We start from the raw sequence: 22,265 nt of genomic DNA, 5'->3' as shown, positions 1-22,265 counted from the left end.
AACAAAATAACTTTTTACTTAAAATCGGTTGTATTTACATTTCGTCCATTGTAGAAAATCAATAGTGTTCAACATCACAAATAAATAAAAATCGTACTAAGGTATTCACATAAGTCGTACATAGTACAAATATGCGACAGCTCATTCTTACCACAAAAAATGAAAAGGCGGGACAATAAGATTTACTCATAAGATAATTTTATTGATTTCCATGTCAATTTTTTCTAGTGAAAACATCTTTGCTCCCTTTGGTATTCAATCGCGAATGGAACAATTAATTAGCTAAATGCTTTTCATAACACCTCGCCGCGTCTACGCCGGGCCGGCTGCTTAAAATTGTAAGTCATCATTGCAACTAGGTGTAGGCACACCGACGCCCTGCGATAGACTGAACGGAGTGAAAACGGATTCAACGAGAAGTATCAAAAACGCTCATGTGACGATCGGCGTCTAGACGGGCGATGCGAATACATCACTGGCGAGTCGGCATCGAGCCCGAGCAGCGATGTATAGCGCACAACGGGTGATTTTCCACGCGAGAGAGCGCGTCGCCGCGTCGTGGTGCGGGGCGTGCGGAGAGCGGGCGCGGAGCGGCGGAGCGCCGCCGGCAAATCGAACGAGGCCACGCGCGGCCGCCCCGCCCCGCCCGTGGCGTCCTTTCATAAAAAATGACGTACATCCTACATACTAAATCACTTTAACCTAGGAATCTCTTATTCCACACCGTGAGACACTGGAGTACCGAGCTGAAGGTTCTATCCTAATTAACAGTTATGGACAAAAAATACAGGCCGGTTTGATATATTTTTGTTATTCGCTATCGCGCCGTGGCGACCGTCGCGCTCTCTTTATCGGTCGTTCAGAGAGCGGGCGGCCGGCGCGCGATGGGCGCGAGATAATGGCAAAATTGTGATGTTTTTCTAGTAAACTGACGTGTGGAATAGGAACGCGTTGCGTACAGCGACGAACGCCGACTTAAGGTAACGCTTCCTCGTCCTAACTCGGTAGCCATGGACGGCACCCATCCGTACAGATTCTATCGCTAAATGACTAATTTCCTAAGTTTTATTTCGTTATCATACTTTATCACTCGATCCAAAATGCGATCGAGTCGAACGAGGAAACGGTTGTGTAATCGGAACGCGGCATTTGATATACTGTATAAAAGAAAACTATTAACCTGAATGCAACGTTCACACTATGTTACATTACTGATTATAAAAATCACAGGCTTCACTTATGCTAAATATGTACACACAAACTCTCATCGACAACAAGAAAATGAAGAATTGAGCTTTGTGACTTATAGCTTATTTACTATAACGCGCCAAATCTGGCTTAATTCTATATTTTAATGGATAGGTTCCTATAGCATAGAAAAATATCACAACTTCACCATTCAACGGGCTCACAGGTAGACCTAGAATACAGAGCGGATTTCACTTAGAATAAAGTTTACTTCCGAAAAACACATTTGTACATTTCATGACAAAATTCAACAGCATTCTACTAAGTCTTAATTAATTACATACTCGATAACGAGCAGAAAAAGTAAAGATACAGCTTTCAGTACCAAACTTAAATATTGTAAAAAAAAAATTAAAATCTGCATTGAATTTGACTTAATTAATTACATTTTTGTCATTTAAATAGAACTGCACCCGTTTTAGGTGGGAGCGATGTCGGCCCCGCGTGTTCCCAACTGTTGTTAGTGTCCTGAAGTTGGGGCTGTCGCTGTATGTGGACAGTTGAGGCGAAGCGAGGCCGCGCCAGTCCGGGGCGTCACGAGCACTAAACACATCACTGTGACATTGTCCATAAAGAGGCACGAGGCGTATTACGCATCCTCCTCCTCCTCCTCACCGAGCAACTCCTCTTCTACTTCTTCATCTGTAACAACAAACACGGAACATTAGCGTCACGCACGCACCATAACAATCCAAGTATTACCTACATTTCATAATGTGTACCGCGGCACCTTGAGACGAGTTCTCAATTTAATTTACATTACAAAAAAGTTGCGTTTGATTCAATAACATTTAAATATAATTTAAATTTATTGAATTCAAAGATGATCGCTTAGGTAATTGATAACCTCACCGGCTCGTGTATGTTTATACGCGTGGAGTGTTTATAGTCGTATACTAAAACATAACGCAGCCTTAGAAGGGTCAATGTAGTGATAATTATAATAGAATAATAATAGATATTCGATTCAAATAACATACCCTCGCCGTCGAGATCGTCCTCCTCTCCCTCTCCTATAATTTCTTCGTCATCTTCTCCTTCTACTTCTTCATCGTCGTCTTCTTCACCCTCGCCTTCTCCTTCTAAGTCTTCCTCTTCGCTGTGGGGCTCATCTTCACCGCCGCCGCCATTTTCTTCCTTTCGCGCCTTTTTCGCTTCCGTTGTTTTCTCCTATAAACACAGCGTATTATTGGCGGGAACTCTGTTTTCTTATTACCTATCTAGATGCCATATACGATAATATGCGATGTGCCTTGACGTACTCAAGATCAAACAAGTAATAACTGGCCATTAGCCAACATAATTTCAATTATGAATGCACTAAGAGATCTGTTTACGGATGATTTTGTGGGAAAACGATGCAAGTTACCTGCATAATAATGAGACGCAGGTGACAAAGATTCGTAACGATAAAGAAGCGTGGGTCATTAGTTGTTGTGTGGGGGAAAGAGCGACGTCGAGCGGGGCCGGCGTCATACGGCCCTTTTTCCCTTGGCAAAATTGAGCGGAACGCGGTCACCGCGCATACCTACCTAGCCGTTCATAAAGCGACGCCATATACACGAGAAACAGTACAAAACCGTCAAATTACGTTAATACATACATAACCTCGTAGCGTCGTTCATTAACATACACGTTTTAGATGGTTGTATAGCCTACGATGAAGATAACCTATTAAGTTTTAGGTTTGAATCAAGCCGCAAACGCCATGCGTCCTCGTGCACGCACGATATTATGAGTGAAAAGGATAGAAGATATAAAGCATTCCCAATTTTAGAGAATTGGTAAAATATTCAGGATTCCCGCTAACTTGTGCAGTTAGTAAATGTTCACATGACTGTTTGCTGTAAACGAGTGCTACTAGAACAAAGGCTATATAATAGCTATATAATGTACACCTACATGCAAATAATGCCGGGTCATTGACTACTTTCGGTATAAACGCCGAAATAAAATAATAGATGTGGAAGTTGTTAGAGCGCGGTTGACTCATGTCAGACTTGAATATTGCATTGAATAATAATAATACATATCGAGTAGATAACACGACATGTATTTGCGCGGCGGTTGTGACAGTCCACCCCGACTCAAACACTGACATTCGCGCCGGCCATGTTACCCATCTATCTAGCGTCACGCTACGTTGAACACAAGCCCTAAGAATGTCTAAGATAACTATTTCCCTGCAAATTGATCGATAGTAAACTATGATAGCGCCTACAACACCTATGTCGACAATTTTCTATAACAACTACATCAATGAGGAGAGCGTACGTTCCCGCGCCATGTTTTTTTTTCCGCCAAGGTCATGCCTCCGTATCGAAAACGAGTAAACAAAAGCTAAAAAATTAGTGCCTCGCGAATGTTATGTGCCTCAAGTAATATTTATTTATGTGTTACTTTAGAGAGCATCATGATTTTGACTCATCGATTTCCCCACACGCGTTAAAATGCATAACTCGACAGAAATGACATCCAAAAATACGCCGGTAAGAGTCAGCATCGTTCTCGTGCCTACACACATAGATCACTATTAACCACGTGGAATGATATACAAGAACAATATAGATAAAGAAATTAGTGTAATGCTACCTTTATAATAGCGTTCAATAAAATGGCGAGCGATTATAACGAATACATTTGTTTGACATGTGCACTCACCTCTGCTGCCCTTTTGGCTCCTTTTAGGTCACTTTTGGCGTCACCCTTCTTCTCATCACCGACCTTGTCGACGGCCACTTCACTGTTATTTTCATTGGTGCTCATGATTGTTCTGATTTTGGTGTTAATTACTAGAATTAGTAAGTTAAGTTGTACGGCTGCCCGAATCCGACGCGCGACTGACTGAGCGAGTGAGTAAGCGGGGCCAGATGAGTTTGAAAACGAAGATGGCGCGGGCTTCTGCACGCCTCGACGCTGATTGGTCGAAAATGTCCGCCATTAACAAGCAATGACTAGCATGTGGGCAAAAATGTTGAATTATATTTTAGTTAATATGCAATTAAACTACCTAATATGTAATCAAATCGGTGTTAAAACTAATTTGGATCTTATTTTCAATGTGATTTTAGCGCCTGATTATTTTAATCCAGAAAAATGTATAAAAATAAGATCGCGTCGGCTTGAGTTAGTTCCAAATTTTAACACTAGTGGCGCTTTACTCTGCCCTAAGAAAGCGGGAAAATAAAAAGTTCATTGTATTAAAATATTGGAGTTGTATATTACGGTACTCTTAGTATTACCTATTGCATAATTTCCGGCAACAAATATATTAAACGATTAGATATTGCTAAATTGACGTTGTTAGAGAGGCGCTCTAATTTCTTTATGGAGTCATCAACATTTATATTTGAATTTGAGACTCCTTTCGACATAGTCGTTTCGAATAAAATAAATATTACCTTATCACAATTATTTATAAAAAACAAACTTCGGGATAATAATTTCTTTAAAAAAGCTATAACCATATTATGATTATAAAAATTACGCCTACCTATTCAAATGTAAAAAATTAACACGTTGCCGTGGAGGCACTATGTAATACAGCCGCCATATTGGAATTCTGATTAAATTGATTAGGTACACATTAAGGCTTTTTTGACATTCATTAACGAAACTGAAATAGTATCATAGTACGGTTAATTAATTTATACGTGAACTAATCTGATGTCAATTAATGAGAAAATAATCAAAAACATTATTTTAAAATCATCATTTATTTACACATTGGGACTAAACCTTACATTTTACTCCACTCATTGGGAGACGATAGCTAACGATAAATAAAATACACTCAACTAAAATAATAGAATCATATGACCTAGATGAGCGGTGGCAAATAAAGTAAAGAAAAAGTTTTTAAGTATATTTCAGACGTAACGGTTGTTCCATGTGTAGGTATTTACAATTATCTCCAAGCCTAATTCGTAAACAAACAACAATTTTATACCTTACTACTAACAAAAGTAAGTTGATTTTCGTTTTAATCAACGCTTTATTTAACTCGCCACGTCTAAAATATAATATTAGTTGACATTGACACATATACAACGTAATGAAACATTGTTATTTTTACATAAAAAGAAAAAAGATTAGCAGGAAAAATGCTTGAAAACTACGCAAATGTGCAGTTTTAGTCTGTAAAATGTTTTAGGCATATTTTTGGTGAGTTAAACTTCTTAAAGGAATACCTTTAAAGTCAGTTTAACTCTTTCAAATTGATTCGAAACCATTAATTTCTTAGTATTTTAATATAATTTCTAAACATGATACATTTGTATGTGATATGGTAGAGGTATAAGTACACAAAGAGAAATCATTACCAAACTGCAAAAACTATTGTCGTAATGAACAATACATTTTGACAATAGTATAAGTAAAGCGCATGGTATTTAAAGTTTACCATTCAGTGTAAAATCATTTTACTTTTTGCAAACTGTAGGTATAATATTATTGTAAGACTTAGGTATATAGACAAAATAGTATACTGCTAGAAACTATGAATTCTATGTATTTATTTTATTCTAAAAAGATGAAAGATACAATATGGTTTGAGTATAGAGTTAAATAAGCGAGAGTTGTGTTGCTAGTGCAACCGTCTACACATTCCTAGGAAATAATTATGAAGAATATAGGTATATCAGATACATCCTAGCATAGGTACTTGCTGGATTTACAAACTGAGTAATCTAGAATATTCTTTTTCAGTAAAAAAAAAATACCACGGCGTATCATTTTCTGCTTCAAACTTTGAAGATAAGTTTTGATTGTTACATTTCTATTCATTGTTATTTTGAATATTTCAATCCACTCGCCTTTATGTTAACTAGCACGTCTTTTCAAAACTAATTACAAACAACATATCCTCTAATTAATGAATCAAATCAGTATATCACAGGCATATACATAATAATATAATATAAAAATTATTTTACCGTTTACATATTTCAAATCTACCAAAAAACGACACTTGTGGTTTTTGTATTTATTCATAGAAATTACTAGATTTTCACTGTCAAACATACTGACAAAAAGCGTGTGTTTTTTGCCAAAATTTTATACATTCCTGCTGTTACATCATTACATCGAATTTCCTTCCTTTTGGTTCAGTAAGTACTAGGTGATATGATGAGGAAAATGACTATTTCCTTGAATTGCTTGTTTTAGTTTAATTTGAATTTAGATGCTGTATCGTATCTTCCTGATTTTATCGCGTAATTCTAAATATTTCTAATATAAAAAAATAATGTAAAGTTTTACATGTTCAGAACTTCAGTGTCTTAAAATAATAACAGAAGAATTGTATCTAAACAAACACGTGGTATTTGATTCGGGTTGTATCAACAAAAAAGATGTTTTTGAAACTATTACATAGACATATAATGGGTGAGTACATTTCCCCTTTAGATACATATATCACTTAGCTTGAATCTACCTACAACGCATGTCTAAAGTCCGTAACGGTAAACAGGCTAGCACTGCCTAAATCTAGTACCTAGACATAGTACAGGTCATTTGTAAATAGATATTTTAAATACAAATCATGACTAACACGCCAGTCATAGTTGCGTCAGCGCAGCGTCCCGTAATACGTGCAGAGATTACACATGACCTTTATGCAATCATTCGTAGAGGATATCATTGCCAGTATGCAAATATTATTTTTGTTACTGGCAACATTTTTTGGAGCGAAATTCAAACAGATTCCCGCGCTTTGTCTGTTAGATATAACGCTTTAAAATCAGCCGTGTAACCAATGTTTAATGCTTGTATTTCAATATCTGTCTAATAAATACGATTGTAATGTATCGTAAATACGAAATCCGGATGCGAATAATCCGGTAGGTAACCATTTTAACTGCTACTAGGTCAATGATACTTTAAATATTTAAGATAATATTTATAAATAGCACTTTATCATTGCGGTTTGTGTACCAAAAACCACAAGCGTCTCGTTACTTCAAAACAACTAATGTTTACATGTTTATGTTTGGCATTACAATTACAAATTAAATAAAATGTAGATGAATAATGTTACATGAACTAATTTCTAGTTAATATAATTTTGTTAAGTCTAGATCTAAATGCAGCGTGTATGATTTTTTTAAAGTAAAAAAATAAAGGTGAGAACAGACTTGGTAGTCCACGCGGTGACATCGCGTGTCGTCTAGACTCGTACTTAACGATATTAACACTTGATGACGCAATATAACCTGCAACTGATAGTAACAGGTGTCACGTTAAACACGTCACGTGTTTATTGCCTACAAGCGTGTTAATATTTACAATATAAACAATGCTGACTGAGACCATCCATAAATATCAATAAATTATTGAGCTTTCACATTCGTTACTTGATTGCCTGGACAATTGGTCTTAAGTCTTAAGAATCATTTGAGAAATGTATTTATTTTGTTTGATATTACGTTACATAGAACATCCACAAACATGTTTGACATAGCAAACGCTAAGTACAGATTTATTTAGCGTTTAAACCAATGAACATCAGATAATCGAATCAATTATAAATATCGATTCTACAGCAATACAACTTGTCCACACAACAAGAACAACATCAAACTCCACAATAAAAGTACAAAAAAAAACAAAATATGTTTTAAAAACTTTCAATTATATAATGCAAAACTGATTAAGTTAAACAACGCAATCTTATATCAACTAGACACATGGCTTCCTAAGTACTATTACAGTAATATAAATAGTAGAGCGTATTCTCATACAAACATATACGCCCCAATACCGAAATGCTATTCAATTTAAAGTTATACTTAAATATCGTGCCATCTCTGTCATTTTCTCAAGTGTTTGTAGCGACAGATATATTATTGAGAGCGTCTTAAAATTGAGTAGCGTTTGAGTATTTGGACTTTAGTTTGTTACCTCCACCTGGACATCATAAACTTACGTTACTAACTGCCGTACTTAGTCATTTAATGATTACTTAAACTAATCCTTAGTAACGAATTTTATATCGAAAACGATTGCTAAGTATTAAGTAAGCATTAAATGTCTTTGTACAGCGGTAACCAACATAATGAAATTTAACAAAACAATAACAACAAAAATCTCTGATAAATTAGCTGCGTTTAAATCTATTCGTAACGATAGTCGCTGAGTCTTTAGAAGGTGGTGCAGACGTTGCCATCAAACTCTATGTTGCCCGAAGGTTGGCTGTCGTCGTCGGAAAACAGTCTGTTCTCTCCTCTCCACGCACTATATAGTGTAGGTAAAAAATCACTAAATAGCGGGCTTCTTTGCTGAGTCATGCTGTTCTCGCGTACTACCTGTAATTTTAAATGCAACGTTTAGAAATTGTAAAAGAGAAAAGGCTTCTTTAGTTGAATGGTACAGGATTTTTAAGACCACGCTGCTAAATCACGTGGTGATTATAATTTGTAAGTTTGACATTAGCATTTGTCAATTTAGTCTCCGTAATTAAAAATACATAAATTAGAAGTTAAATAATGTATTGTGTGACCGGTAAATAAGGTGATTTTAGTTTTTAATACTAGTAATTAGCAGTCCGATTCACCTATAATGCCTTAATTCAGTATCTTGAAGATCTATGGGACGATAATCATGAAGATCACGTGTATTTGATCTAAGTTCCTACTTTACGTTATTCAACTGAGCCAGTTCGAATGAACCAACCAATCAGAGCGCTGAACGCATTGTCTTCGGAACGCAGATCTACGCGAGACACAATGTGTTTTCTATTGTGTCTTATATAGCGACAGACAAGGGGTTAATTCATTATCTTACAGACAATAAGATCAATCATGAAGATCACATGTAAGTGATGTATGTTCTTACTTTACGGTAATATACAACAGAGTCGGCTCGAATGAACCACCCAATCAGAGCACGAACTGTACTGTACTCTCGATTTTTCGTTAAACGTAAAGCACTACGCACAAGTACGAGTATTCTGTAACCTTAGGTACAGAATAAGTGTACTTTGATAGCTATTGCACTCAAATATCCTAGACTGAACAAAGCTGAAGAGTTTGTTTGTTACACGTGTTATTATAATTCTAAAAACTCCACGTAACGATCATTAAGTGCCTAGTGAGTAGTTTTTTTTAATGGGGGAAAATCACCCAATGACTTCTCCCGCCTTGGGCGAGGCGAGTGGGAATGTCAGACTTTTATTGACTAAAAACCACCCCGTTCCTACTCCTGCTTCTCGAGCTAGAGCCCCGGTAGACCCGCTAGGTAGTTCACAGCTCCGGATCAGGGCTCAGCAGCCCCACACAAGAGTAGTTAGTACTTCAATTAACACCTCTGAGCCTTGGTTATAAACAATGTTGATAAAACTACGCTTGAAACTTACCGCCGTACTCACATTTAATGGTTACTTAACTCAGTCCTTAGCAATTGTTTTAGAAACTAAGAAATAGATTAAGAAAGATTTGTCTGAGTGCGGTTTTTAAGAAATGTCTGAGTGCGGCAGTTAGATTGGCCTCAAAAACTTACAACCTAACCTATTTAGAAAAAGTACAGAGAAATTACGAAGTAGTTCAAGATAACCGCATTGCAATAATAATATTATACAAGTCACTCGTGCTAGATACATGTTATCAGACGCAACTATCTTATCGCCTGATACAGTTCTTGACTCTAACAGCTTTTGTTAAATGATAACAAACTGAGGACTTAGGCACCACACTCTGGCAATCTTGATACTAAACTATATCTAGGAATTTACTGAACACGTTGTAACTTGAGTTTTTGTGATAAAAACGTGAAAGTTTATGAGGTTATTTTTAAAGTTTAATTTTTACTCAATTGTTTTATTTATTTACTTATTTATTAGTAAAAAAACATGCCTAGTTTTACAGCTTAACCCAATACATTATCAAGTAAAGTGATACTAAATTACTTCACGTTATTGTTTTATTTTTTTTTAAAAACAAGTACAATAATTAAGTACAAGTCTAACTGCCGCACTCAGAGACATTTAATGATTACTTAAACTATTCCTTAGCAACGATTTTGTTCCGAAAACAATTGCTAAGGACTGGATTAAGTAATCATTAAATGACTCTGAGTACGGCGGTAAGCTAGTCCAGACATTGCATTCTAGGGAAGTCTTTGAAATTTTATAACCGAAAATCTAATGAATTTACAAGTCATACAACGAAAGTTGTTCATGATTAGTAAAGGTTTATTTAAAATCATAGGTCCGTTCAAAAATAATACCATAAAAACGCCTCTGACAATGACATAATATGGAGTCTAAAATAAAACAAATTAAAACTTTTTTTATACTCTCAGAATTTTTATTGGTGACCTGGTTAAATACATATTACGTTGGTTGTCTCATACATAATTGATTTCAATTCCGAAAATTCTCTTGGATGGGAATTGAATTATTTATCTGAAAAGTTCAGTCAGTATAAATACATAAATTCACGCTTTCATACATCTATTACTTTGATTTACTCATTCAATCATTCTGTCATGATAAGGGCCAAGAGGACCCAGAGGCATCAAACGCGCTGTCGTTTTGATCTCACTAAACATAAAGCAAATTCGTCCTAAGGGTACGACAAATCCAGAGCTGCGCACTATCTAGCGGATTTACCGAGGCTCCGGCTTGAAGGTCAAAAGTAGGAACGGGGAGGTTTTTAGTCAGTAAACGTCTGACACTCCCCCTTTAACCTCGCCCACTGGAGAAGTAATTAGATGATTTCCCCCCCTTGAAAAAAGGTACTGCAACTAAGCTCTTTCGAGAATATCTAATGAATCTTTACCAACCAATAGCACTCCTTTTATATACTTTCTTTCATTCAGTCATCTAATGTTTCATTCGTGTTTATATTATTATACGCTGCTTACCTATAATTTTTACCTACCTACCTATTATTTTCCAGGACCTTCCGCACCATACCTACCTACATTTTAAAAAAAGGAGTTTCACAGCTTCGCTCCCGAGAAAATCTAGATTTCTTTTTTTATTATGACACCAACGGAAATAAGAAGTGAGAGAAACTGTATGCTTCGTTTATCTAGTAACTACATTGTGTTGGTAGTTGGTTTGACAATCGGCTGCAATGCACTGTATCCACGAGTTTTATTGTAGCATGGATTAAAATATTTGTGTGATTGATTAATAAAATTTAATGATATAGGTGTGGGTTTAACGTGTGTTTAATTAAACGCACCACAATACAGGAGAAAATCCTAGTATGGGAGAACCACTTCATATTATGACAGCCTTTCCCGCACTAGAATTTACTCCATTCTCTTACTTATTCAACAGAAGGAATAAAGCAAAGCCTCTATAAAGCAGGTTTATCGCTTAATATACTTGATAGGAAGGCTTAGTACGAGTTTATTTTACGTTTAACGAGGTCGAAACAAGAGCGCGTTCGGGATTCTGATTGGTTGGTTCATTCCAGCCAGCCAATCAGGCGCTTTGCACATGGAGCAACTTAAGTTGAGGAAACTATCAACATTTTAAAAGTTTCTTGTAAAAAGTTGATAGTTGCTATAACGTTTACGTTTGCCGCAATTTTATGGCAATCTGTGAGCAAATTTCATAACCGAGTTGCTAAATCTACGCAGCGATCAGCGTTCAGTGTGACAATGGATATCGAAGAAGCAGCACTTGCTCTCATTTTATTACGTCGTCGCCGTCGACGGCAACTTTAAAAACCGGTATAATATTTAACAGTTGCTAGTTGCGGCAATTAGGAACTATCTTAGTCATCGATTACAGCAACTGAAAACTGTTGACGATTACCGGAACTCGAAACTCGAGTTGCTATGTGTGCGCGGTTCAATTGAAATATATGTAAACAGCTAGTTGCCAGTTGCCAGTTGCTCCAATAGTTGCTCCATGTGCAAAGCGCCTCAGAGCTCGCCCTCGTTTCGATTTCGTTAAACGTAAAGAAAACTCGTACTAAGGGTACAAATACAGATTTTGTACTGTGTGAATATACTCATAAATATTGAAATGTTTCGTATGTTGGTAGTGGCCCATTTCACTCTTATGCAACTATAACAATATATGATAAAATAGTTGCTTGAAAACGAAGTCTTCAAAGTACTAGGATGGTATGAATGAAATATGAAGGGTCCACTGAGTAACGACGACCTCACTTTATTGTTTACACCAGAATCGGTTCACAAGTTTGTATACGGCGAAAAAAAACTCAAGTATTGGAGATAACAAATATTTTTTATTCAAATTAAACTTAAATAAACTTAAAGGGGTGTAGATAGGTACAACAAAAGAATTAATAACATCACTTTTACCCGATAATTATTCTACCATGCAACGATTACATTCAAATCTTATATCTCTTACACTAATTAATTATTAAAGAATAAATTTTAGCCGCGTTGTCTTGGTACCGTAACAGCGTAACGTAACGCCCCTCTAAGCAACATGTAATTTTGACGTTTGACATTGGTGCCATAAAATAATAGGGATGATGACGAGGTATGAAATATGAGCTATTTAGTCCGTCAGTTAGGTAAAGAAAAAATATTAGACGTATTTTTATTTTGTCATATAAGATAACAATACTTAGATAAAACGAATCAAAGTTTTAGAGTGGGAGCAAATACGTCATTTCTACGTACAAAACGTACCTAGAAGTGACGTCACGTGACATTTCAAATCGATATATCTTCGAAAGTATTTGTTTCGGGGAGAAAATAAAAAATACGTGTGTAATATTTTAAAATAATCTACAAGACGGATATTAAAATAAAAATTTAGTCATCTACCTTATTGCGAACCTTGTACGACGTTGTTTAGAGGAGCGACACGTGACAGTGGTACCAAGTGGTAACGGCAAATAATACAAATAAATTTTGAAAATTAATATAAGATAGATTTAGAATTTTAATTATTTTAGCCAATATATAATTATGTTATTCATAACGACTAATCTACATACGAATATATTTTAGAAAATTGTCTACACCCCTGTTTAAAATTAAAGTGCAGTCTTTGTTAAGAGATTTACGACAACAGTGATGAATGTCCACAGCATTGGTTTCAGTCGTTATGACAATCAAGTAATTAAGAACTAAAATAATATCTTATGTGTATGTGAACTTGTATGTTTGTAAACGCACCAACGACACAGGAGAAAGTCCTAGTATGGGGCAACGTTTAAAAAAACGAAACTATAAAAAACTATCTACGAAGGATTACCTAGTAATGTACTAAACTAGATAAATCCAGCATTTCCTATCTGAATATATTCTCTTTTAAACTAACTCAGTTTTACAAATGATTTTTGGCCAGTTAACTAGATGATATTGAAACGCGGTAACTATTGCCATTTAGTGCTCTATATATTTATTTACCAACTAGCCTCACACATTTATTTCTCACCTTTAAGACCTGCCCTGAACTTTCACCAATAAATCAAGGGCAAAATTAGCCAAATCGGTGCAGTCGTTCTCGAGTTTTAGCGAGACTAACGAACAGCAATTGATTTTTATATATAGAGAAGATTTACACATACATTACGGCATATGACTTTAAGTTATTACGTACTCGTATGAAATGCAATACTATTGGACGTTCATCATTATTGCAGTGGACCCTTCATTGTATTAGGTACTGTGAGTGAGAGATCATTATGTCAACATGTATTCAGTGCCGTAGGGGCCACTGACACCCGGGGCGAAAATATTGTGGCGCCCACTTGAGGGGAGCAATATCAAGTGTTAGTAGTAGTTTTTAATGTTTTTGGCGCCCCCCAGAATTTGTCGCCCTGGGCCATCGCCCCATCACGCCCCCCCCCCCCCCTAACGCCGGCTCTGCATGTATAACACTATGTGGTGTTTCGTTCACCACTAACCTCGCCAGGTTAAGTAAGGCTGAACCGGGTGAGGTGATGAGGTTCGTGAGAGATTCGGATTATCTGACAGACTCGAATTAAAATATAAAGCCAAAAAGTTGCTTACTTTTTCTATGCCATCATATGTCGGATCGTATTGACTCTTAGGCATCCAAATCTTAACATCTTTGTCGAGCCCGCTAGTCGCCAGCACTGGACATTTCGGGTGGGATTCTACGCAATTAACCTGAAATTACAAATATACGTTTCAGTAATAGAGTATTATTTATAGCAACGTAATATGAATGGACCTTCTATGAAATTATCGTACTACTGTACCCTTAAATGAGATAGTGTTCGGCGCTCTGATTAGTTGGTTTATATGAGCCGGCCAATCATAGCGCTGAACGCTCGTTTCAATTATTTTAAACGTAAAGCAAACTCGTAATACAGGTACTAATAGGTAGAACAATCTTTTTTTTTTCATATTTATATCATTGTTTCTTCAACTTCTTAGCTCTTTACGTCACAAATAATACGAGAAGTAATTAATACATTTTCAAATGACGGCAGAGAGCATTCAAATACCTAAGCACTATATTGGCTAGCCAGAGTTCAACGACCCTCTCAACAATTACCTACGTGAAAATTGGCTCATACAAATTGTTTGTATGGAATAATCACGACGTTTCATAAAATCTACCAATTATCATTAACATGTGATACAAGTCTGTGTGTGTATTACACTTATTCACATCCAAAATCTATTTTTATTATAACAAGACGTAAAATAATAAATTGATGACTTTAAGAACTTTAGTTTTTTTTCTATTGATATTTATGAAGTTTTAAATCTCTAGTACTCTTAGTACGAGTTTGCTTTACGTCAATCAAAATCGAAACGAGAGCGCAAACAACGGCAGCGCTCTAATTGTTGGTTCATTCGAGCGCCAAACGCGCTCTTGTTTCGATCTCATTCAACATGAAATAAACTCGTACTAGGGCTTCAGGTATAGGTAAATGTTAAAATAGAACTGACCACAATGTAAAACCTTACTATAGTTTGCTATAATCGGAATAGTTTAAGTAGTGATTAAATCTCTCTGAGTACGGCAATAAGTAACAAAGTACTACTTTACTTTATAAAACAGCTTACAACAACAGATACTCACAACTCCACTGAGATCACCAACTAACCACTGCACAATGGATTCAGTCTTCTTGTCCCAAATATAGATGTAGGAGCAATCAGACCCAGACACCACGTACTCGCTCCTCGGCCCGTAGAATGAGACTCCTTTGAACGTGGCACTGTTGCGGTGACCACTGTACCGGTGTGTGTAGCCCACCGTTTCACGTTCACTCGTGTTGGTTCTAAAATACATTGTTTTATTATGTTAATAGACGTCAAGAAAATATTACTTACAATTAGGAGTGACAGCTTGTCGTGGTTTAAGACGACCGCCTTTCATGCATGAGGGGTTCGAAACCTTACCGACGGCAACTAGCAAAGTGTCTTTTTCAGAGTTATATGTACTTTCTAAGATTATTTAGACACCATCAACAAACGGCAAAGGAAAGCATCGTGAGACCTATTTCGTTTTATCGAAGTATTGTTTTCATACCCCTTTCCTCATGCATCAATAAAAAGTGTCTTATGCCCGAATACTCAAACGCTACCCAATTTTAAGACGCTCTCAAATGTAGTTCTATCACTATCAATTCTTTATAAAATGACAGAGATAGCACGATATTTAAATACAACTTAAAATTGAGTATCGTTTGAGTATTCGGGCGTTAGTCTATAGAAACAAATCAAAAACTACTTACTTGTCAAACACGTCCTTTTTAACATCAAACAGGTAAATATCCTCATCGTTATAGGAGCCGAGAATTTCAGTGCCGTTGTGGTTATACACCGCGCAGGTGAGATGCATCATAGACAACCGAACTTTTCTTCTCACCGTGCCCTGGAATAGTTTAGCCTGAGCTCATTAGCCTGCTGTTTTACAGTACTTCTTGAACATCGAATTTTATTTATCAAAAGTAAGTCAAGCATGCTACTAGCTTCTGTCGACAGCTTTGCCCGTGGTACCAGGGTAAAAAGTAGCCTATGTCCTATTCCTGACTGTAATTATTAATTTATCTCTGTCCCCAACAACATTCAGATGCGCTCAGCAATTTTCACAAGAAGGAAATGGTAACACATAGATATACTGTCATGCACCATCACTAACTAAGGATAGGATTCTGAAGTATAGACATGCTCATTGCTTCTTTGAACAAGAAATACTGTAAAACTTGTCCTGCGGAGTGGCCCAGTTCAACCGAAGTTATTACTCAGGTCAACGGTCCACGGCCTCACAGAAAAGCGGCGTGAAACAACGATTGCGTTGTTCCGTCATTCAACCAAGTCCCAGTCCTCCCCCAACCCCAATTTTCCAATCCCTCATAGGCCAATAACGCACTTGTATCTGTTCAAGAGTGGCGGGTATCCAACGGCGACGTTGATTGCTTACCACCAGGTTATCCTGCTGGCTAGTCTGCTGGCTTCCCGGCGAACGCTACAAAGAAAAATAAAAAAATTACAATATATTTTTAATGATCTTAATCATTATATTTTGCAATGTACTATAAGTATTCTGCTACAGTCTATTTACGTATAACGTTGTAATGATGTGAAATTAATTGAATTGATGAAATGATATTTCTTTCTACAAATGGGTTTCAAAGTAAGTTTTACATGTCAATCTTCAAATTACCAGAGGAGGCCGGCTGATTTCTTATTTCTTATCGGACGACTCTGAGAATAAATGGCGAAACACATTCGGAGTCTATACTCTCTTTTAAAGTCCAGTCAAATAATCACACAGAATTTACTTTTGCATCATGAGCGAACTGGACAAAGATTTATAATTAATATTTATCATTTCTTCTGACTCTATACTAAATAATCCGATTATGTTTTTTTTTTTTATGTTAAATGGGCCGACTTATGGACTTACATTAGATTTAACCAGATTTTTGTAATGGTGCAAATAAACATTTTTTCTTTCTTTCTTTCTATTTGGCTGAATTTCACTTTAGAAATGACCAATGCACATGCAAACATGGTGTTGAGTTCTTTTAGGGGTAAAAGAACTCAACATCAGTCCTATTCCTGAAGTAGAACTACCACCATAACATATGAATGTCTATTTACATATCAAAATACAAAATAGAGATGAATACATAATTGAAACTTACTGAGTTCTCGCTAAACGAAGCCGGGCAGTAGAAGGCGAGAGGTTTGTTGGACTTCCGTCGGTCGTAGAGCCTCACATACTTGTCCCTGCCAGCCACTATAAGGTCCCGAGTCTCTATCGGGTGCCCGCATACACTGTATAGCGGTATCACCACCGAACGATCCTTCACTTGGAATAACCTACAAAATAAGTGTTTGGTTAGTTTGTACTATCATCTATACTAATCTATACTAATATTATAAAGCTGAAGAGTTTGTTTATTTGAATCGCGCTAATCTCCGGAACTACTGGTCCGATTTGTATAATCCTTTTTGTGTTGGATAGTCCATTTATCAAAGTAGGCTATAGGCTATAAAACATTGCGTTTTGATCAATAGGAGCCGAGCAGAGCGGGTGAAACCGCGCGGAAGTAGCTAGTATACTATATACTGAATAAATAATATGTTTATAAACAAGTAATACATTAGAATATTGTTTATGATAAACAGTTTTAACAAGCTCTATTCCATCAACAGTTGTGAAAAAAAATTGATAAATGATATTGATAGTTATCAAAATTAAGGGTGTGTATCAAATATCAGATCAGATGTCATCAGGAAGGGGTAAAACTCCAATCACTTTGACCCAAATAAACATACAAATGGCACAACCTAAATATTTTGAAAAATATGGTGCAACACTGATTGTAATCGCTTCATTGGATGAGAAATCGCAAATGAGTTGGCAAAACAAAGTTTCGAGTTCGATTCTCATGTGGAACAAAGTACAGTTGAGATATCCTACGTCATGGCGTTTGGAATAGGTCGTCTTCATAGGTTGTCTTTTATGGGAGTCACTATCCTAACTGGAGAAGCGTTGACATTACTATAAACATGTCTTGTATAATTTTGCATGATGGTAATGTATTTAAGCCAGCTATCATCGATCAGTCGAGCTAGACATTCATGACGAGGTAAGTATTAGCTAGGTATAGATTACCTGGAAGGGTGCTCAGCCCTGACGTCGCACTGCATTACAAGTCCGTCCTCGCCCGCGGATATAACGATGTGCGGCTCGTACGCAGACACGTGCAGCTTGTGCGCGGCGCGGGAGTGCGAGCATAACTTGCGACGCGCTGCGTTGGCGCCGCCGCTCGGGTGTGATTGGAGGAGCCGAACCTGAAGAGAGTAGATATATTTTAACATGTTTCATGTGAACCAAAGGTAACATGTGCCTCATCTGGCGAAGGAGTTTTATATTTTTACATGTGCACTTTCACTCATAGGTGCTTTTAATTCCAAAAATAATATATAGTCTAGAGATATAAATATATAATCTCCCCAAACCTTAAATCCTTAACTCTCAAAAGGCCGGCAATATAATAGTAAGCTCGTTTGCATAAAAAGAATTCCACCCATTCCCGTCAAAATATGTTTCTCCAAGATATAAAATGTTAAGAAAAAAAAACTAATGATTATATCTCACCTGGCCGTCTCTAGCACATGTGACAATATTCACTTGACTCTTGGCGTTAAGAAATAGGAACTTGCTTTGGAACACATTGGATTTGTGCCCCGTTTTGATTGTAGACAAGGGTTTGTTACGAGCCCAATCCCATAACACGACATTTGTATCATCTGAACCTGAAGCTAGGAGTTGACCTGAAAATGTAAAAAATATTAATATTGATTTCATTTATATCCCTACACTGTTGGTGCTAAGGGCTCTGTTATTGGCACTGATTTATAGATTTTTCATGTTAAACCATGAGTTCTTTCAATTTTCGAAACTCCCAGTAGTAACACTGTCTAGAATAATGCCCAATGAAATGCAGATTCCATTGCCACACTGAAAACAAGCATGATTTTATCTCTCCATTTTAAATCATTGTTCTTACCTTCAGGGTGGAAATTAATGGAATTAACACAGCCCCTGTGTTTATTGAGATTGTGTAGCTTTTTCAGTCTGTATACCGCGTGTAGGGATCCGTAGAACCTGCTCTCGAACACGGCGTGGTCTTGCGCGGTCTTGCCGCAGGGAAATGTCAGCCCCATCTCCCGGTTCATGATTTCTGTCCAAATATAAAATAGTTTAAGTTTATGAGGTACCAAACATAAGTCCAATAATTGTGAATGGAAAGTAAGAAGACAGAGTCCAAATAAAGCCAACAACTGAGAAAAAGCCAGGTTATGTTAAAGCTCAAGTCTCGTTTGCTTGTTTGTATTCCATAAAAAAGTTGCGCAGCGCCAGGAACAATGAAGGTTCTAAGTAGCTTAACCAAATGACAGTCAAATCTGCAATATCTTATGAAACTCATCTAAGTTACATACATAAGTTGTATAGCAAAATTACCTCTAAGTAGCAAATAGCTGTGTTTAGGTCTGGGCTTGAGTAACACAGGAGGTATTGTGGCCTCACTCTCTTCAGTGCCCTCATTATCCAAATTCCGATTAGCAGGAGTCTCATCATCAGTATCCGAGTCTCCAGACGGAATCCCCAAAATATTGTCTGAACCAAAGCTCCCAGGAGTATCTGAAGAACTTGATGAACTGTTGACAAAAAGTCTCCTAAGTTAATTTACACACCATTGACATTCATATTGATAAACATAAAATGTTTATGTTTTAGCTGAATATTATTCACTCTACTCATAGTAATCTAATGGCAACTAAAACACGTTCCTTAGCAATAATTTTTAGAAAACAAATTGTTACTGAGGAATAGTTTAAGTAATCATTAAAATGTATCTGAGTAGGGTAGTATAAACCATAAATAATTAGTTAGTTTTTTTTTAGAAAAAATATAATGGTGCAAGTTCTGTGTTTTGATTTTTTAAATGTGTTTTGACTAAAACCCACAATTACCTCAATCGTATTTGTACTTATGTTAACATTCTTTAATTCCATGTCTGCATGTGATTTAACTTTTGTGTTAAATAAAAATAAATGACAAAATAAATGACAAAATAAATTAAAGTCTAAAATTAAGATAATTAAAGAAGTGTCATGATCATTTTGTGTGCATTATATCACCATTATGATGAAGTAGTTATCTAATTAAGGTAATAAACACTTCATTTTACAACAACTGTAAAATTATTACACAATATTTTTGATATTGTTATGATAAGAAGAGTGGAAGAGGTAAACCATTCCTCTTGTTCATAAAAGATAAAGAAATTCTATATTTCTTTAGTAACTTAAATTACCCTTTGGTTTTCTTTACCATTTCGAGTAGGTATTTTATATTTTATTTTAATAGGGTAGATGTAAATTTAGATTCTATTTTTGCTATGTCATAATACATTTTACATTTACCATTGCTGATGGGGTTATCATTATCAATCAGTAGGTTATCAATCAGGTCATACTATGTTTAAAGCCAGAAATAATTTAATAAATAAATAAATTGTGAATTTCTTATAACAACATGGTTTGTAATAATTTGACTGCCTCAATATTTTTTCTCACCTCTTAAACCTCTAATTAAACAAATAATTCAAAGCCAAAATTAGCCAAATCGGTACAGCCGTTTTCGGGTTTTAGTAAGACTAATGAACAAAAATTATTTTTTATATAAAATAAAGATAGGTAGTGGCAAAGTACTTACGCACTATTACTGTGACAACTCATATCAGACTCAGGAGTAAGGAAGTCAGCCAACCTCCTTATATCATGTTCACTCTCTGTTTCAGAGTTTGTGTTGGTGTTAGAGGTATCATTAGCTCCTGAAGGAGTAGTCTCATCCACAGATAAATCATCAGAGTCCCTTGAAGAGTCACTGTCCGAATCTCTGCCAGGCGTCTTGCGTTTCCTGTAGTTTCTGCTCCACTTGGGACGTTTGATGTTCAGTAGGATCGCACGGACATTACTGCTGGAAGGCGCCACGATCACCTCCTCGTTTGATGGACCTTGTACTGGTGCCTGAGCACCCTCAGCACGCTCAGCACGGTCGTCGCTACTAGTGCTTTCTGACTTATCCGCGGAAACTCCACTGTCCACATTCTCATCTTTGCTCTCCGACACAACTAAAAAAAAAACATCAAAATGGACTCCCAAGTTTTTACGTCACAATTTTTTGTAGATTTAATGAAAGAATGTTTACCAGTCTCCTTGACACTATCTTGCGAACTTCCATCGTTAAGTTTTAGTTTTTTTCCTCCGGATTTAGGTCCAGTGGAAGAGGAAGGAATTTCGTCATCGCTCGAAGAATTATCTTCCATTGCTGGTGCTTACGATGAAAACAATAATCTACAATGATCTTTAAGCGAAGTCGAAATTAAATGTAGCAACGCAATAAAACTCCAGCTTATTTAATGAAACAATTTTCAAACTTAAAACTGAAGCTAATTGTGAGTATTCAATGGAGGATTTTTCCAAAATTTTAGTGAGCGTTTTTGGCAACAAGAACAAGGACAAAAATAATGGTGTTACCATTATTGAAAAATGTATGTTATTGTAGGTTTCATTGAATATTATTTCCAAAGTAGAAAACTTGAGTGCAACTTCAGAAAACAAAACTGAAACGGACACGGAGGAGTACTAAACATGGAATGAACTGCAACAAATTGGTCATTAACAAACAATAATAGGTATATTTATTCAATTATAGCTAAAATTTAAGATAACATTAGTCAGCTGGTGTTTTAGTTTCTGGAGACTTAGCTCAAGCTACCAAATTATTGCCCTTCGATTTCTCTGAAGAGTTTATGAAAAAATGTTGAGTGGTATTTAACACAATATAGACCATTCAATACGAACTGAAATATAACTCAGAATGACACTGGCTGGCCCGATTCAGACAGATTAAGTTTTCTATTAATCCTGACGAGAAACAACTAAATTGATTAAATATCTAACTAATAACTACGCGATTATATGAATGTTTGAACAGTTTAACACAAAGAGTATAATAATATAGGGGATGTTTAACAGTATTGGCAGTTGCTATAAAGAAAATCATTGGC

At 36.3% G+C, this 22,265-nt stretch overlaps 2 protein-coding genes across 6 annotated transcripts; both read right to left on the bottom strand.

Annotated features, from left to right (window-relative positions):
• LOC118265409 (acidic leucine-rich nuclear phosphoprotein 32 family member B) lies at positions 1–4,127 on the bottom strand. The gene is made up of 3 exons (XM_035578250.2): positions 3,910–4,127; positions 2,229–2,418; positions 1–1,890 (listed from the first exon to the last, which is right to left on the bottom strand). The coding sequence occupies exons 1-3, from the start codon at positions 4,012–4,014 to the stop codon at positions 1,838–1,840; spliced, it is 348 nt and encodes a 115-aa protein (XP_035434143.1). The 5' UTR covers positions 4,015–4,127; the 3' UTR covers positions 1–1,837.
• Positions 3,906–21,730, bottom strand: LOC118265407 (DDB1- and CUL4-associated factor 8). Of its 5 annotated transcripts, none has more exons than XM_050706092.1 (12): positions 21,404–21,730; positions 20,909–21,326; positions 19,652–19,848; positions 19,197–19,370; positions 18,785–18,960; positions 18,299–18,477; positions 17,322–17,499; positions 16,544–16,639; positions 15,906–16,045; positions 15,248–15,449; positions 14,203–14,322; positions 3,906–8,552 (listed from the first exon to the last, which is right to left on the bottom strand). In XM_050706092.1, the coding sequence occupies exons 1-12, from the start codon at positions 21,519–21,521 to the stop codon at positions 8,388–8,390; spliced, it is 2,163 nt and encodes a 720-aa protein (XP_050562049.1). In that variant the 5' UTR covers positions 21,522–21,730; the 3' UTR covers positions 3,906–8,387. The 5 variants fall into 5 exon arrangements, with proteins under 5 accessions (XP_050562049.1, XP_050562050.1, XP_050562051.1 ...); XM_050706093.1 differs by having other exon boundaries at positions 15,906–16,060; positions 16,595–16,639; positions 21,404–21,729; XM_050706094.1 differs by having other exon boundaries at positions 16,595–16,639; positions 21,404–21,729.
• Positions 21,731–22,265: the final 535 nt, after the last annotated feature.

This window comes from Spodoptera frugiperda, chromosome 28, assembly GCF_023101765.2.
Source record: "Spodoptera frugiperda isolate SF20-4 chromosome 28, AGI-APGP_CSIRO_Sfru_2.0, whole genome shotgun sequence".
In the NCBI taxonomy this organism is placed as follows: Eukaryota; Metazoa; Arthropoda; class Insecta; order Lepidoptera; family Noctuidae; genus Spodoptera; species Spodoptera frugiperda.
The sequence above is the reverse complement of the archived record's forward strand: the minus strand, read 5'-3'. Positions and strand labels throughout refer to the sequence as shown.